General features: G+C 43.7%; 2 protein-coding genes across 20 annotated transcripts in view; one reads left to right on the top strand and one right to left on the bottom strand.

Moving 5' to 3' along the window:
• Positions 1–202: 202 nt before the first annotated feature.
• alms1 (ALMS1 centrosome and basal body associated protein) lies at positions 203–13772 on the top strand. 2 transcript variants are annotated; one of them, XM_058616379.1, is made up of 18 exons: positions 203–276; positions 1047–1224; positions 1523–1643; positions 1762–3487; positions 3634–3793; positions 3987–5072; positions 5517–5632; positions 6459–7383; positions 7531–7644; positions 8466–8621; positions 8939–9750; positions 9891–9990; positions 10801–11028; positions 11110–11396; positions 11596–11746; positions 12006–12063; positions 12240–12339; positions 12424–13772. In XM_058616379.1, exons 1-18 carry the CDS (start codon positions 262–264, stop codon positions 12466–12468), a joined length of 6378 nt encoding a protein of 2125 aa, XP_058472362.1. In that variant the 5' UTR covers positions 203–261; the 3' UTR covers positions 12469–13772. The 2 variants fall into 2 exon arrangements, with proteins under 2 accessions (XP_058472362.1, XP_058472361.1); XM_058616378.1 differs by having other exon boundaries at positions 8936–9750.
• Positions 12684–18295, bottom strand: part of dctn1b (dynactin 1b) — a 47640-nt gene continuing 42028 nt past the window's right edge. For 11 of the 18 annotated variants that reach the window (XM_058616394.1, XM_058616380.1, XM_058616381.1 and 8 more), the window contains 8 exons: positions 15221–15363; positions 14935–15092; positions 14781–14795; positions 14437–14564; positions 14169–14355; positions 14009–14082; positions 13849–13938; positions 12684–13766 (listed from right to left, as the gene is read on the bottom strand). In XM_058616394.1, the coding sequence (XP_058472377.1) occupies positions 13629–13766; positions 13849–13938; positions 14009–14082; positions 14169–14355; positions 14437–14564; positions 14781–14795; positions 14935–15092; positions 15221–15363 (933 nt within the window). In that variant the 3' untranslated portion in view covers positions 12684–13628. Of the gene's footprint in view, positions 13767–13848; positions 13939–14008; positions 14083–14150; positions 14356–14436; positions 14565–14780; positions 14796–14934; positions 15093–15220; positions 15364–18295 lie in introns of all 18 variants that reach the window. The other 7 variants (XM_058616382.1, XM_058616383.1, XM_058616384.1 and 4 more) reach the window with 4 other exon arrangements.

Below are 18295 nucleotides of genomic sequence, written 5' to 3'. Positions count from 1 at the left end.
TTGGCGCGATGAAACGGTAGAAAATGAATTTATTATTATTATCATCATTACTGTTGTTATTATTATTATTATTACAACAACAACAATAACAATAGGGCCATCAATAATAGATGGAGTGATTAATCTGTTAAATACACGATCTTTGTCCTCTTCGGTCAATTCAAATCTCTTCTCGCGCGACTTAATGTCCTAGCGACGGCGCTTGGATACGAGCTGGCGGAAGCGCGCGCACAGTGGCGGTCTGTAGACGACAACATCAACATGGAGACTCCACAGGTGATTCCTCAAACTTTGTGTTGTTGATAAAATAAAAGTATATATAATACAACACTTCTGCGTTGGTGAGCGTTTACGAAACCCGACTAAAGTTTACTTAGCGCTGGCGTTTGTTAGCGGCTAGCTAGCTGCTAATCGCTAGACCAGACTGTTAGCTCATGTTAGCGTATGTGTATATATATATATATATACATACGTGTGCCTCGAGCTAACATCATGCTTTAATCAGTGTTTCCTAACACTGGTCCTCAGGGACGTTTTAAAGGATGCCCTGCGGCAACACACCTCATTCAAATGATCCACTCATCTTCAGGCTCCGTGAAAGTCTGGTAACGAGCTCTTGATTTGAATCAGGTGTGTTGGACCAGTTTTGGGAAACCGTGCTTTAAATGACATGTCAATGAGTTGAGCAGCTGTTACTAGGGCTGAACAATATCATATAAATATGTAATTGGGATTATTTTGACTGAAATTGCGATGTGATTCATGATATGAGAGGGAATAGTTTATTTTACTTAATTATTCTAACTCTCATTTAAATCTTACATTTCGATTTTCAGTCTGTAGAATATGATGTGTGCATTTTAGTGGCGTTTGGTGTGAAATATCACCGTATATCACCAGCTGTTTGTTCACACATTTTTATCTTCATCTAATTATTGATTAATGTACTTGATCGGATTGTGATTTTGATTATTTTGCTTTTAATTGTGCAGCTCTGTTTTGAAACATTCCAGTTTTTCATGAAGTTATTACTAATTATTTCACAGAGAGTGGAGGCCTCTCCTCACATGCCAGAAGATAAAGACAAAGATGTGAGTCAGTCTGAACATTCATCCATGAGTCAGCTGGATCCTTCTAGTCAACATGGTACCCGTCAGGAGCAGAGTCATCCCAGACTAACCACTGATGATTTGGAGCATCAACGGCATCACTCTCTGGACTTGGGTATGTATGTTGAATTGCACTTTCTTGTGCTTTTCAGAATAGTTTATATTGATTGGTTGATGTGTTATTGGAAACCTGTTTTGGCTTAATTCATAAAATACTGTTAAAAGAATGACATGTACATGAATGTTATGTTTGTACTTGTAGGAAATCCCTTTTCATTTCCATTTTTAACAATTCATTTAATTAGATCTCATTACAACTGGAAGTCTGTGACAGTTAGGGCTTGAATAAGGTTTGGTTGGTTTTGACTGCATGATTTTCATGGTCTATGGATGACATTCATCTGTTTTATTAGAATTTCAGGACAGTAACTTGTCTCCAGCCCTTTTCCTGATGCCTGTAAACTCAGGAGTGGAACACAACCTCAATGAATATTCTTTATTCCAACAAAGTGACAATGAATTTGCACCTTTAAGGTAAAAAAAAACAACCCGCATAAATGTTAATAATTTCCCCCATGGACAATCTTTGTCTATATTTCAACAACCAATTTTTTTTGGGATTAAATTATTGGTGTTGTTTTTTTTTTTCCAGGGCATATCCTGACGTCTCCATGGCATCAGAGAGGTTTCATTCTTCACTCCAGGGTCGCAGCTCTCAGGCCTCAGAGAGTGGCTCGCTGTTTCAACACCCTTTGGCTCAGACAACTATTCTCTCTGAGGAAGCAACAAGCAGCTGCTGCTCTCTGTCAATATACAGTTTACCACCAGTGGATAAAGCCAGACAAGAAGAAATTGATCACTCCCTACTGAATGCCATCACTGACGGACAGGAAGCACTAAAGAAGGACTCAGAGACACAATCTGACCGACTAGCAGAAGAGGCACTGGATGATGACACATACTTTCTGAGTAAGGATATTCCTGCCCAGCATCTTCTGGAGCTCCTTGAGAAAGATGTCGGCGTGCCTAACACCAGCAGTAGTGCAGTTTCCTCTGCTTCTGAGGTGTCTGTGAAGAAAACTGTGTCAAAAAGCACCAATGTTTGTAAATCAGACATTCACCAAAGCCAATTTAGAAGAGAACGTCCTCCAGGTGAAGCCTCTCTGCCAGAACAGCAGGCACAGCAAGCTGACCGATCACAAGAACTATCATCTGAGGTCTCCAACATCACCATGGGCTCCCGCAGCACCCGGCCTGATGCCAGCAGTGAAATGTTACACCGGGAGCTGCTGTCTGAGGTCACGAGGCACAGCAACCTTGAAGCTGAATCAAGAAACCAACCACTTCTTGGTCCATGTGTCACTCCGTATCCCACAAAAGCATCTGAAGAAAAAAACAGTGCAACAGTGCAGCCGTCGACGGGGCCATTTTCAGCTGGTGTTGAACGACTTCACAGAGAGCAAGACCTCTGGTCCTCAGGGAACCAAACGGGGATTGATGGGTCGTACCTGGGTTTCCTGCCACAGTCTCAGTCAACTCCAGGGGTTTTTAAGGCCCCACCTAAATCCAGTGTCAAGGCTACATTAGGCCGACTTTCTGCCATAGAATCTGATAAAGAGGACTCTAATCCATCAAGTTCCAGGATCTCTCCACAGCCAGCTATTTCTGAACGTGATGTCCATCACCCAGGCACAGCAAGTCAGTGCCGTGAAGAAAACACCTCTGCAAAAGTCCAATCGCTTCCAAGTCTCAACTACATGCAGAAAGTAGACGCTTGGCGGGCCAATCACAGTTCCTGCAAAACTTCACTGTTTGATAGTTTAGCATTGCAAGGTTTTTCTGGTGTATCTCCTAAAAAGAAAGCTTATGACGCAGTTTCTGACTCCCTGAATCGCATACTGAGTGAGCATGTACAGAGTGCTGCTAACCAGAATGTCACACAGAGCCCCTCTGATGCTCCATCTACCTCCGTTTCTCCAAGAAGAGGGGAGGCAGTAGGTAGAGCTCCCAGTGACAAAGATAACATCGGGTCTGCAGCAAGACCATCCAACTCACCCTTTGGTATGTCGCAGTCCCACTCCTCTCTCAACACGGTCATCATGTCGAGCCAGAAAGACAAGGAAACTGGTCAAGCTCAACTGTCGCCTCTTCTGAGCCTCGGTCGCTTCAGTGACGTGTCGGACGATAGAGATTTGACACTTTCAAGTTCACAAGAAAGTTACAACAGTGGGTTGAAGTTAGGAACTTCCATTGGAGCTTCATCTATCATCAGCCTTGAGGTTGATAACTACGCTCCGTACTGGACTTCAAAACCACCATCAACACCACCTCTGCCCGCTGCCCTGTCTCGAGAGCTCAACATTGACGAGCGCATTCCGGTAATTGAAAAATTGAAAATCCGGCATAAACGAGCGTCAAAAATAACCTAAAGAATATGTTAAGAACATCTTAATTCAGCTGACTCCTGAATGTGAACACCATGAATACATTTATAAAGTCATGTCTGATTCTCTTTTTTTCACAGTTATATCTCCACAACTTGGGTATTGACCAGTCTCCATCAACAATCTTGACTCCATTTGCACCCAGAGGGCCAATCAGAGAACCTGAATTCTCTCCCACTGACATCTGTACGATTAAAGGATCTATTGGAACGCCGACCAAGAGCACACAACCCTCTGAAGGTGTGTAAATCCAAAATCCTTGAACTTTACATCTGTACTGACAAAAGTTATAAAGGTTTTTACTTTATCTACAGTTACATGGTTATCTATATGTAATGTGTTTTGTTAAATGTCTATGTCATGGATTATTCTCAGATGTTCATAATCCATAATGAAGCTATGTAATTCATTTAAAATAAACTTGTGTTTTCAGCTGAGAGTCCTCATAAAGGAGAGTTTTCCAGGTCCAGTGTTCTGTCGGTGGATTCGAGTATATCCATACCTTTAAGTCTGGACAGTCTTGCTCCAGCTTTATCGATGCCGGATCAGACCAGACGAACTTCTCCTTCAACAGACACACAAGCTTTCCAGAGTGCGTGCAGACAAGAAGCCAACTTCCATCCTGATGAAGACTGTCACGCCTCCATTTTGCAGCCCACTCAGCAGCAGCACAGCAGTTTAATCAGCAGCCCGAGTGCTGTCCAGGTGGGCAAAAGGTCTGACCTGTCATTATTTACTAAGCCGAGGTGCACACAAAAAGACTTTGAGTTACCCTTGCGGGCAAACTGCAGCCTGGACAAAAGTAGAGAGGATTCTTTTGTCAGCTCCAAGGCCTTGTCTAACCTCCAAAAACGACTCTCTCAGGCAGACAACGTGGTGTCTGCTCGCTCCTCTGCAGCCTCCTCAGCTTCGGCAGCGAAGCGCCATCTGCTGTCGGATGGTGACATTTTTCTCTCATCCATGAAGAAAACCAGTAAACCCCAGGATTCCTCTTTCTCCTCCTCTGCAGCGGAAGATCGCAAAACTCGATCTTCCTCACTGTGGACCAGGTCCGCGTCCGATTCCATGCTGACCTCAGATAATCTGAGGCAAAGCTCTATGGGTCAAGAGAGTGTGGCCTCGTCATGGCGACCAGATTATCCATCCACATCAGCTGTGGTTACTGCACCCTCTGCAGGGTCCGTCCTCTCCAAATCAGCGCGTCGAGCAGAACCTGAGGGCTGCAGCGCTGCACCTCCTGACAATACTGTGCCAACACAGCCTGCACAACAGCTCACCTCTACACCTGCAGAGCCAGAGAACGCCTCAGAGGAGGAACAACAGGCTGCACTTGGGGATGCTTCACAGAGCAACTCCTCATCCGCTGCCCCTGAGGACACGGATCAGGGAGTGTTGAGCGACGGGAGCAGTGAGAGCTCACTGGCAGTCAGAGTGGCCGAGTTACTCCAGAGGGAATCTCCAGCCACCATGATGTCCAGCACAGCCAGCAGCACCGACCAGGAGGAGAGCAGAGCCAGAGGTATGATGGTTCAGAGGCGGCAGGGGCTGATATCAACACCTCAAAATACAAAACCCTCATGACCAGTCTAGGAAATTAAGCAGGAAATGATTTGATTTTAACTTTTGCAAGGACCGAGTCCAAAACAGTCAGAATGACATTGGCATCCATAGAATCTACAACTCCTGATCCTGTAGCTGTCGTAGTGTTGGAGGTTAAAGGTCGTTTTATAAAATCTACTTATTGGTCTGTCATGCAACACAACTTGGTAAATAATAATTGTCTAGGTTTTAGAATTCATGCTGCTTCTCCATTTTATTCATTAAACTGTTCACTTTTATTTGATTTGATCAGCGGAATCCTGCAGGTAAAACAGAGATTTAGAGATTCTGTGTTAAATACAATGTTCCTCACAGAAGGAGAAGATTTACAGAAAGTGACTGTTAGTCCATTGTGATGTTGCAGAGTGGATCAAGCAGAAGCTCTCAGGACAACAGTGTGAGCCTCTGGAGTTGGACGAAGAAGATAAAAAACGGATTGAAGAGATCACGAGAGAGCTGCTACTGAAATATCCTATGAAGGTAAATAGAAACATCTGTAGCTTATGAAACAATCACTTCAAGTTTAGTTCAGTTTAGAAAACAAAAGGTTTCTTTATTAAAATCATGTAATTGTGTTTGTTTTTTGATGTTTCTTGTCTGGACAGTCCAGGTCTCACAGTGAAGGTAACTGCTGTGTGTCAGTGACGCTTAAGTTCAAATCTGGCTTCATTCATGCACGTCGGACAAACTCTTCCCTGTTCTGATTCAGGAGTGGTTGCAGTGCTGATGCTTTTTTTCATGCAAAGCCTCTTGAGCGGTGTTTTAAAGCTGCAGCGTGTAACTTTGTCATTTCTGTGCTGCGTCCTTTTTCAGACGAGAAGCATTCATCTGAAACTTTGATGAAATGTCCTCTGAGTCTGTCTCACAGTGTTTGTTCGACTTTATTTATGGTGACGGCATGAATATTCAAACATTTCAACGATAATCAGTTCAGCTGACAACATGTACATAATTCATCCCTCATAGTTTATTTGGAGTTGTATGTGTGTGTGTGTGTGTGTGTGGTGTGTTCAGGTCAATCACTTATCATTTTCTTCTTATTATCCCTTATTTTGACTGATTATACATCTATTTATTATTGTTCACACCATGATTTAAAAAAAAAAGCAATATATTTGACTCTGTTTCACTTTAAAAACTGTAAATGAGGTGACTGACAATCATTTCTGTGTCAACTCGAGCAGGTTTCCATGCTGACAGACACTATAGCTTTAACCAACAAGCTAAACTGTATCTCTGTGTCTCTCACTATGTTTGTGTGTGTTTGTGTGTGTTTGTGTGTGTTTGTGTGTGTTTGTTCTGCCAGAGCCAGCTGAGCACAGATACTGACAGCAGTGCACTATCCAGTGTCAGAGTCCCAAATGAAAAGGCTCCACCTCCCACTGCAGAGACATTCACTGATCCCGCTGATGTAAACAGGCAGCTGGCTCCGCCTCTGTCGGGCATCAGAACACACCTCGTTGACTCTCCCATCCCTCATTCCTCAGAAACTCTAGAAGCTCAGGTACAGAAGATAGCTGCTAGAGAAGGAGTAACCCTCACATCCATCTCCATCTCCAACTGCCTGCACTCAACCTCTCCCTCGACGTCACCTGTACCTACAATCAGCCCGAGCCCAGAGCTCTCCACAGAGGCAGCTGAACACCCTCAAACTAACAAAGCTCCCACCACAGATCCAACATCAGTGTTTGATCCAACCAGCAACGTAACATCTCACTTAATGTCAGGAAATCAGAAGAGGAGAGAAGCTGTTGGTGGCCATGATGATTCTCAGGGTTTAAGGAGAGAAGATCTGAATGTCAAAGATTATCTGAGAGTCCACAACACCTCAGATTCAGGACAAACCTGTGAATCCCTCACCAGGTCAGGTCACGTCCCACACGTCCCACACGTCCCACACGTCCATGTCACTCTGTCTCCCAAAGCCACTGATCGTAGCTCGGCCACTCAGGCTGAGGTTCTTTCTGGGCTGACGCGTCGAGAATTCATTTCCCTCCGACGCTCTCCTTCTGCTGCCAGCAGTCCAGATGAAGGTGTTGGTTTGTCCAGTCCTGCAGAGTGGCGCGAGGTCAGAGAGCCACAGAGACAGAGGACGATTGAAAGAGTTGACACATCCACCCTTTTTAAAACGGTGGCACCGCAGGAAAGAATGACCTCCACGTCCAAACAATCGTTTACACCACATCTCACACCCGATGTTTCCAAAAGACCTGTAACCAGTGAATTACCAGGTAGACTTTATATGGAAAGAACCAGCTTTACAGATCAAATATGCAGCATTTCTCCATTAAAAGAACCCTAAAACGAGACTAATGTATGTGGTGCTACATGCTCAGCTAACATTGGTGTGTGTGTGTGTGTGTGTGTCCCTCTCACAGTTCTGTTACCGTACAAACCTCACGGCAGCGAGGACTTCTTCTACGTCCCTCAGTTACAAGCCGACGTCTCCTCTTCAAACACCTCTGACACCACAATGGAGAGCTCACACACAGGTACGGCACACTTTTCACTTATTATTATTATTATTATTATTCTGTACATTTATTAGAAATAATACACAGCGAATATAAGCTCTGTAATTATTATCTCCATTCTGACGACTCGCTTTTATCAACATGGAAATGATGACTGCACAAAGTGAGGATCATCCTTGCATCAGAGTGTATTGTTTAAAATCTGTTAAAAATAAATCGTCCTGAAGCTCGACTCAATAATACTCAATTGCACCTCAATAATATATGTGGGAAATATTTCATATTTGACTGAAATAGTTCAGTCCTAGTTTATTCTGATTAAACACATCTCTGCTTTATAATGTTCAAAAAGATGAGGTGAATATTGTGCTGTCACAGACACTGTGCTCTGTGTGTTAGCAGGGATTGGAACCAGCTCTGATGTCAATGGTTCATTTGTTGTTAGTCATCATTGTGTCTCTGTGGATTCAGCTGCAGCCTCAGGATTAAAAACTGCCTTAAACTCTGCAAATTAGAAAATCATGAATTTATGAGTCCACAGAGTTGATTTGTCAGTTGAAGCTGTAATGAGTAAAGAGGCTCCGCTCTCATTTCCCCTGTGCCCCAGTGAGTCGCAGCTGCTCTATTGTAACGTACACCAGGCACAGCTTTAATTATTCATGTTCAGGGGCTTCCACAGACAAAGGCAGAGCTGAGGCCCAGCAGAGAGGGAGACGGGGGAGAGAGAGGGATACAGGCAACAGCTTCTGTTAATCTGTGATAGAAAATGAAGGATTGTTTGATCAGTCCTTCATCCCAGATATGAAGAGAGTTTTTGTTTAAACATTAAATGTGAACAGGCTCAGACGACGCTGTGCCCCCCCGCTTCAGCAGCGACGTCCTCGGGCACCAGGACCCGGGGTTAGACCGAGGCGTCACCATCAGACACACGGAGGGCATCTACAGCAAGAGGTCAAATACAGCCACCTTTAAAATGCAAGAGCCTGGACACAGAGGTACACACACACACACACACACACACACACACACACACACACACACACACACAGAGACCCTAACCCAAGAAACAATTATAACACAATGAAAAACAAGAGAAAACACATTTTAAATCTCCAGTGGAGGTCAAGCATTGCACCGTTTCCCAGATGTGGGATCAGTAAAGTCCAGACTAGTCTTCAGTTCTCTCCCTTCCATGTCCATTCATGTTCTTTTATTACAAACTTATTATAATATTAGTGTGTTTTTTGAAGCTGGAACAAAAAAGTGTTTGTCTGTGTAATATAGTTTAAACCACTCTGTCGTGTGACAGCAGATAAAAGTTCACAAACAAGTGTGAACCAGACTCCAAAGCAGGTGTCTGTGAGAGACCAGGGAACCAGCCCAGTGCACTTCTTCCATCACGATGATCCACAAACAACAGTCTTTATCAAGACGAGCCGTCACGTCAACCAAAGCTCAGCTGACCTGCAGGAGAGACACCATGATGATCCTCATCCTCATCCTCAACACAGCAGCAGCAGCAGCAATCTGGAGCAGCTGTGGCAAAGGTTCTGTGAGCAGAGGAACATGGACGACTCTCGTCCAACCAGTGACAGAGAGGCGTCGCTGCTGGAGCGACTGGAGCTTCTGTCTCGTTTCATTCATAGCAAGAGGGCGGCTAACGTGTCAGGGGCACGTGATGAGGAGCATCGTGATGCTAACAACACAAAACGCAAGCAAGGAAAACGTCAGGACAGCAGCACTTTTCACAGTCAAGTCAGAGGAATGCAGAGGAAAGTGGGAGGAAGTGGGAAGTTTGACCATAAAGCTCCCGTCCCCCGTCAGGCCTGGACACAGACGCTGCAGCTACAGCCTGCAGAAGAAGACAGTCGCGCCTCCTCCACCTCCGCTCCGTCTCACAGCTCCTCCCAGAGTCTGCGCTTCACTCCAGCTGACAGAGACGAGTCAGAGACCACGTCCACCATTGACACGGACCGGCTGGTCCGAGTGTTCGGCACTCACAGAGTCCAGGACCAGAGAAGCAGCTCCAGCCTCAGTAAACTCTACAAGACCATCAACAAGCAGAAAGAAGGGAGGGAGCAGAGGAGAGGGAGACGCCCTCCATCAGAGACAGAGCAGTCCTCGGTATGTTCCATGTGCTGCTTAATAGTTCATTTAAAAACTGCCTTTAAAGTAAACTTATGAGACTTATTATTTTAAAAGAAAAAATATAGTTGTGTAACTAAAAACATGTCGTTGATGATGAGCTTTTTGTTTTTCTTTAGATTCTCCCTGATTCTACGTCGTCCACCTTCACCGTCCCATCAGAGCGAGGACTCTCAGGAACTCTGACGGTGAAACTGCTCAGCAAAGGCATTCAGACCGGTCAGTCAACCATCACTAACTAACTAACTAACTAATGACTGTACTTTTTATCAGTGTTGATCTGATACTGATTCAAATATCCTATGGAACACATGTGTGAGTCCTGTTGTGAGCTGGTTCATTACTATTATTATTATTATTATTATTATTGTTTTTATTATGATGATGATTATTATTGTTATCATTATTATTATTATTATTGTTTTTATTATGATGATGATTATTATTGTTATCATTATTATTATTATTATTATTATTATTATTATTATTATTATCATTATTATTATTATTAATAAGCATAAGGATGATAAAATTACTGTTCTTATCATTGTTGTTGTTATTATTATGAGAGATGTTCAGGACTCTGATATCGAGCCCTCACTAGTATTTTTTACCCTAACCTGAGTCAGAACTTGTTTTCTAAATCAAAATAAAAACTGTAGAAAATGTAATTTTAATAAAAAATATAATTTTGATTTTAACTGGCCAAAATTCACAAGCCTGAAAAATATTAAAAAGAAATTCAAGTAACTGAAATATGTCATCAAAGTATAAGAAGGAGCTACAGCTATTATAGTTTTTCTATGATTTATTTAGAGTGTGTGTGTGTTTGAGCCAGTTGTGGTGATGTGATCCTAACTGATGTTGCACTGTGAAACTTGATGTTATTTACTGCTACACTTGACTGTGAGTATGTGCCGTGTTTGAATAAAGGAGTGTTTGGTTAGATTGAACTGAACGTAATGAGGGAAACAGATTGATCAAAACTGTTCACACACATGTAAAAACATTTTATTTTATTTCTTTTAGCCAGTGACCTGGAGATTGTTAGTAACGGGACTCTGCGCCACACCAGAGACGTCGGCACCACTTTTCCCTCGCCTCATGAATCCAGAGCACCGAGACATGTTTTCACATCATCATCCAGAGCAGAGAGAGGAAGAGGAGGAAGAGGAGGAAACAAGACTCCTTCGAAAAGTCAGTCGTCACATAAACGGAGAAAGAACAAGCGCAGTCCGTCAAAGTTTTACCCTGCAGGTTTGTTTTTATCTGTCCAGTTTTAGCAGAATAAAACCAGGCTGAAATTTACTGACGTGAATGTGACTTTGTTTCCTCCAGGAGTTTCATGGTTCATCTCTGCTGACGACCTGAGGTCAGAGGCCAGGAAGGAGAACCAGGACCAGGACCAGGACCAGGACCAGGAGGAGGAGGCGGAGTGGAGGCCGAGGCCGAGCACTGCCATGTTTGTACAGTACAGCAGAACAAGACCGTGGAGAGAACCCCTCAGACTGAGACAAGTCCATGAAGACAGAAACCTGCAGCATCACCTCATACACCACCATGAACCTCATCAAGATTCCAGAACCAAGACCACGTCCTCTGGTCTCACACAAGTCTCTTTACAGGTAAGTTTTGGCTTTTTAATCAAACCTCACTTACAGGGCAGGTTACATGGTAGCTGTTTGACGGATGTTTTTCATGGCAGTATATACTAATAAAAACAATAATAATAATAATTTCATCAGGTTGTGCTGGGAAAAAAAGAATATAAGACATTCTATTCTTGATGGTTAGTAAATGTTCTTCACTGTGTCATTCCTGCAGGAGGCGCTGGAGATGCGGCGCCCAGACTTCATCTCTCGGTCCACGCAGCGTCTGAAGCGTCTGACTCTGCAGGTGGAGAAGAGGAAGCTGCACAACGTCTTCACCGGGGAGAGAGACGAGGCTGGAGGAGCAGTGAGGCTGAAGCCTGCAGGTACGAGAGGAGGAAACAGTGTTTCACTGCAATCTGTCTTTAGGTTCTGCAAGTGCACTGACTGACGCACTGACTGACGGACTGACTGACGGACGGACTGACTGACGCACTGACTGACAGACTGACGGACCGACTGACGGACGCACTGACTGACGGACTGACTGACGGACGGACTGACTGACGCACTGACTGACAGACTGACGGACCGACTGACGGACGCACTGACTGACGGACTGACTGCTTTGTTAACTTTGTTCAGGTGCTGCTCTGCTCAGGAGAGCTGTTCCCAGGAAGGAGATGATCCAGAGATCCAAACTGTGAGTCCTTTCTTTGAAAGTGTATATATTTAAATACATGTTTATAGAAAGCCCTTGAAGACACACAGTTCTAATGTTTAACCAGTGTTTCTCTGAACCTTTTCAATGATTTAAAGCAGATGAATCACAGTCGTGTTTTATTTTGTGAAAGTGATTCAGACATGTTTCACCTCCAGGATCTATGAGAGTCTGCCCGAGGTTCAGAGGAGGAAAGAGGAGGAACGAAGGAAAGCAGAGTACAAATCTTACCGTCTAAACGCACAACTCTACAACAAGGTACAAACACACATTAACCAGAGAGAGACTGTGACAGTAGCTGATGGAAAGTAATGAACACATTTGTTTATTTTAATTTTTCAGAGAATCACCAACTACGTCCTGGGCAGGCGAACAGCCTGGCAATAATCAAACCAATCATTTTTAAAAGCAGATATTTATTATTAGCAGCCAAATGTTTTGAAGATAATGTTGTAAAGTAGAAGATAAAATAAACCAGGTTACTGAAAAATGCATTTGATTGATTTAAGATAGGAGGCTGACAGGGATGAAGTGGCTTTAACCGTCTTTATTGATCAGTTATTGGTTTGTGCACGAGCAGGAAGCCACAACACGTACAACAGTCACATCAATGCACTCGGCCCTTTTATTAACACAAATATCAGAAATAAATTCAAACACATTCTTTGGCAAAGATGTGGTTTTGCTTTGAAAACAGGTGAAGTCATGTGACCGTCGCTCTCTGTCACATGACAGCTTTAAGGTTTAAGGCTCGGACAAAGACTGTCATTCTACTTCAAGCATGTAACAATACACAGTAATAAATAGTAAATCATTTAAACCATATTTTACTGTTTATCAGACTAAAGTGCATAAATGTGAAATAATTTAGCTTTTTTTTTTTACACAGTAAAGTAAAGATTAACCTGCTTTAATCTGAACACACACAGTGGTTTGTAGCAACTTTGTCGTCAGTGACACGTTTAGTTTCTTCTTTTCCCTTTAAAACAGCCAGCTTACAAAAATGGAGTTTAACACAGAAATCGCCATCCGGTGGTTCAAGCCTGAACTGCAGCTTCCACACCAGAGCCAGTTCTCAATATATATTCAGCAACAAACACACAGTAGTTTTCAGTGGACACATGCAGCAGACATGTAAATACAGTTCATCATCAATCATCACAGTTTCACGCTCTTTAATTTAACTTCTAATTATTGTCAAAATTCAGTATCACTCAGTCAAAGGATAAAACCAATAAAGTCACGATCAGTCGTCAATATTTCTATAACCACGATCGTCTTCACACAAAATGGCTGAAAGCATCAGTCACGAGCATAAACAAACCAAAAGTAGGGCGACAATAATTAATCAATTAATTAAATCTGCAGCGAGTTGAAGTATTTTTCAGCCGCTGTTGTTTGCTTACAGTGCTCCGCCCCCTTCCGTGTCGTCTGTTATGACACAAATTTATGACTGAACGCTTAATTGGACAAAAGATTGTAATCTGACGTCAGCCTGAGTGTCTGCTCTGATGATGAAGATGCAGGACAGAAGGACAGCTGAGGCTTTAGTTTCGCAGCAGACTGTGAACTCTGTGCAGCTGAGACTGAGACATGACGAGACGGTGGACCTGCTCCTGACCACGGAGACACGGCACCATGACCCGACCCACCAGAACCGCGTCGCCCTGTTTCTCCTCCTTCACCTGAACGACATAGAGAAATAAATAACGTCATGTTTATGGAAACGGATGACACTAAATCAGCCGCCTAACGCTCCTGCTGTACCTTAACAAACAACGTGGAAGGAAACGTGGCAAAGTCTGACGACACTCGAGCTCCAGGCTGTTGGTTGACGACGTGTTCGGCGACTTCGTCCTGACGGGAGAAAAGTTTCAGTTTAAGGTGAGAACTTTGTTTGAAGTGATGTGTCATCTTAAACTTTTACCCTCAGTCTGTCCAGCGTGTCCCTCAGAGACTGTAATCTAGCAGTTTGTTCCAGGAGCTGACCACCAGGTGTCACTGCAGCACACAATTATCATTTTACTCAAAACAAAGCCAAAATCACAAACTGTTGAAAGTCTTCAAACCTCGTGTCTTCTTGGTACCTGGAGATTTTCCGGTGATGTCCACCACCTTCATGTTGGCGCTCATCTGCAGCAGAGTCTCCAGGAGCTGCTCAGTCTTGCGGTAGAGGGCGCTGGAGAGCACTTCAGGACGTCCTCCATCTCTGGAGGGAAGTTTGGTCACGTGGAGCGGAGGCAGAGCGGCGAGCTGAGCGCGCATCTTCTCAGCCTGTGAGGGGCACGTTAACGCCACAGTGAGAAACGTCAGACAGACAGGTTCAGGACAAGTGTCAGACAGACAGATTGTTACCTTCATCCTGTTGTTGTCGTTCTTCAGGTGTTTGATGCAGAGTCTCTGAGCGTGGATCTGCTGAGTCAGCAGAGGAGAGTCGATCACCTGGACTCCTGAGGATGAACCCGCTCCAGACATCATGGCTGCTGTGGATCAGGTGTCAGACGTTAGTTTAATGTGTTTTCCGCACACACGCACACACGCACACGCACACACACACACTAACGGCAGCAACATTTTTGAATGATTTCTTTGTTACGTGGAGCAAAGAAACAGCAATTATTCACATTTAAGAAGCTAAGAAGATAAAGATCAGTTCAAACATCATCAGAATGTCACGTGCAGGACAGACGGACGGATACCTTTTTGTTCCTCTGCTGAAGATAAAACATTAAGACAAAGAAAAAAAATCATTAACACCAGAATAAAACAATCATAGATTAAAACTCTTCTAGATTTGCACAAAGATGTGAGACCATGTGACAATAATCACATTATGGTTTCCCCTCCACTCACCTCCTGTGACGATAGAGGCGATTCCTGATTGGCTGCTTCCTCTCAGTCCATCCACCGTCATCTTTGATTGGCTGTTGATTCTCTGCTTTAGCTCCGCCTTCTCTGACTCCAGCTGGTCGATGTCGGCCTGCAGAGCGTCCATCGTCTCCTCAAACTCCCTGTTCAGTAAAGAAACAACAGTGACGTCACATCAGCCTGAACAAACGTGCAGAGTCGTTTGTGGTCGTTGTTTGCGTTCGGTCGTGGTCGTTCGTGATCGTCCGCTGTCGTTTGTGGTCGTTCTCACTTTTCTTTCTTCTTTAGCAGAGTCTGCGTCTCGTCCAGTCGAGTCTGAATCTTCTCCACACGTTCGTCTGCGTCTTTGGACGAACTGTCCAGTTTCTTCTCCAGCAGACTGAGGCGGATGTTGGCCTCGCTCAGCTCCTCCCCCTGAACAACACACACACAGGTGTTTACGATGAACGTACAGATTATCTACAGTGATCAGCTGTTTGTCTTTTACAAACTCAAACACACAAATGTCCATTTCATGTTCAGATCTGCATGATGATTATTATGGAAAATAAAGAATTCAATGATAATTCAAAAGCTATTTTAGTCCATATTTTTAGATTTATACAAAATAACTGCATAGTGGTTATTTTGTAATAGTCGTGTTTGAGGTCACAGAAAACTTTAACATAAGTCTGTGAATCCAAGTGAACGTTAGAGATCAGGGGCCTGTTTCAGAAAGGAGGTTCAACAAACTCTGAGTTTTGGGTTTCAGAACAGCTGATCAGCATTAGTTCAGCCATCATCAATGGAGCTCTGATACTACAATTCACCATGGCAACAGGTAAACGAAGAGCAAAGCCTCCATTTTAATCCAGTTGAGCAGAAATATGAACACATGACATTTATGTGAAGAGGTGATTCAATAAATGAACACTATTACATTTTATACAGTGTATTCCACTCATTCATCATTGATGATAAAATGCTGCAGTCCTTCTATTATGTTACATTTGATTAGATATTTCTTCAGCTGTAACCTGACGATGACAATATGGATCAAACTGAGAAAACATATGTGTTGCCCGTGGGAATTTGATTTACACACACAGGACACAAAAACTGGGGTTTTATAGCTTTACTTAATGCAATGGGACAGTCGTCCAAATCAATCACCCAAAAATCGGCGGGCTGTTCACAGATTTTATATTTAAAAAGAAATAAAATATAACATACAAAAATGTCCCAAAGTACGGCAGTGGCCGAGGCACTAATCACATAGAACAACAAAATACAAGGTCAGTAAGATAACAATTTAACAAACACAATTTGGCATGTACACAGACACTTACACTTCACCACTCGTCTTCACCACGTGTTTGAGCTTTCTTCACTCAGCACCGAAGTTAGCTGCTAATCGTGGTTGACGCATACTGTAGTGTGTTCACATCCTGAAACATATTTCCATTAAATACTATGTTCGGTCGCTTCACTGGCTGTTAAGTTCCAGTGAATAATATGCTCCACCATGTGTGTACTTAATTTACCGTTCGAATCAAGCAAGTGTCCGTTACCCACTTTTAAGATCTCCAGCACGCATTCACAGAGGGAAAAAAACCACAACAACCCAGAATGCACTTCGCGGCAAAACCCTAACTGAGCTCATTGCTGCCACCCTGTGACCAAAAAGTGTCTGTGTGCATTTCTGTGTTTTACAAAAAGATTAAATGGAGAAAGAGAACACAATAAACAAAGAACACATGAAAATGTAACATTACAGTGTACAAGAACTTCTGGGTTTATTTACCACCCGGCTACATTCTCCCCTGCAGTTAGTCAACGTCCCCGGTGACTACCGAACATTAACTGACTCAAATGCTCCCTGCAATGCTTTTTCAAAGAGAGCAGCACCAATGCTCGTCAGAACTTTGGAAACCATGTCGGTGCTAACTGAGACAGCATTGCAGGCCGACTTCGGCAAATTAAAGGGATTCGGATGAGACCCTGCATTTGTCCGCTTACTTCGCCTAATAGCCGGTATAGGGGCATAGACTTTACTTTCAGCTCTGTTAGCCATGCCTGTTAGAGTGCGTGTTTTCCCATTTGCACCAATGAACAGTTCATGGTCACTAATGTCTGAATGAGAATCATTGTTTACACACTCCCTGTCACCGCTTCCCCCATCTTCCTCATCTTCCGCAGCTTCTTCACTGCCACTGTCATCAGAAGGGGCTGTTACAGGTGAATTAACCTGGTTGGGAACGCATTGAAGCTTTGGTATCTGCATAAACTGAGGAGGCAGGATTTCTTCAACAACAACAAAATCTGGGTCAGGTAACTCAGGAGGCACATCCTCAACTACAGACTGTGTACTGGCCTGTGACCTGGTTTTGGTTCTGGGTTTGGGAACTGGTTTTGCACAAGGTCTCAACTCTGACCTATGAACTCTTTTGACGGGACCTCCTTCTAGAGGTTCAACCGTGTGTGTAGTCCCCTGAATGTCAACTACCTGGTAGACTGTTGGACTCCATGCATCTTGAATCTTATTTCTCCCTGAGGGTCTGTGACGTAGGAAAACAACCTGTCCAATGTCTACAGGAGGACAATACACCTTCTCATTTTGCAGCGCAATCCTCTCAGCTGCCTTCTGCTCTGAGTACTCTCTAGCTCTCTCATGTGCCTGTCGGAGTCTCTCCTGATGAACAGACAACCAGTCCTGTTTACGATCTGACATACACTCATGCCCTAGCAATGCATCGACTGGAAGATATGGCTGTACACCAAAAAGCAGAAAATAAGGCGAGTACCCTGTGGTTGAATGAGGGGTAACATTATAGGCATACACCAATTCAGGAAGATGCTCTGGCCAATGCCTTTTCTTCTCTGGAGGGAGTGTCCTCAACAAGTCATGGAGGGTGCGGTTGTATCTTTCACACTGAGCATTTCCTTGTGGCCTGTATGGAGTTGTCCGTGTCTTTTTGACTCCATAGAGTTTGCACAGCTCTGCAATCACTTCACTCTCAAAATTCCTGCCCTGGTCCGAATGCAACCTCTCTGGGACACCATACTTCATGAACCACTCTCTAAGCAGAACTTTAGCTGTTGTAACTGCTTTTTGGTCCTTGGTAGGATATGCCTGTGTGAACTTGGTAAAAACATCAGTCACAACAAGGACATTCTCCCGGCCATCTGAAGCTGGTTCTAGCACTGTAAAATCAATAGCCACCACTTCCAGGGGTCGGGAGGCTAGAAATGCTTTAACAGGAGCCTGGATTTTTGGCTGAGGCATCTTTGTCAAAATGCACCGCTCACAGTTTTTAACCCAACTCTCAACATCTTCATAAAGCCCAACCCAGAAACATCTCCCTCT

Source organism: Solea solea, chromosome 18 (genome assembly GCF_958295425.1).
Source record: "Solea solea chromosome 18, fSolSol10.1, whole genome shotgun sequence".
Classification (NCBI taxonomy): domain Eukaryota; kingdom Metazoa; phylum Chordata; class Actinopteri; order Pleuronectiformes; family Soleidae; genus Solea; species Solea solea.
Note: the sequence above shows the minus strand (reverse complement) of the source record. Positions and strands in the feature narration are given on the sequence as shown.

What these genes read in the sequence shown, in the direction of transcription:
- alms1 (XM_058616378.1), top strand. An exon ending in GCAAGAGCCTGGACACAGAG is followed by an intron (nt 8,622 to 8,935) that starts GTACACACACAC and finishes GTCGTGTGACAG; the next exon opens with CAGATAAAAGTTCACAAACA. An exon ending in CAGAGACAGAGCAGTCCTCG is followed by an intron (nt 9,751 to 9,890) that starts GTATGTTCCATG and finishes GTTTTTCTTTAG; the next exon opens with ATTCTCCCTGATTCTACGTC.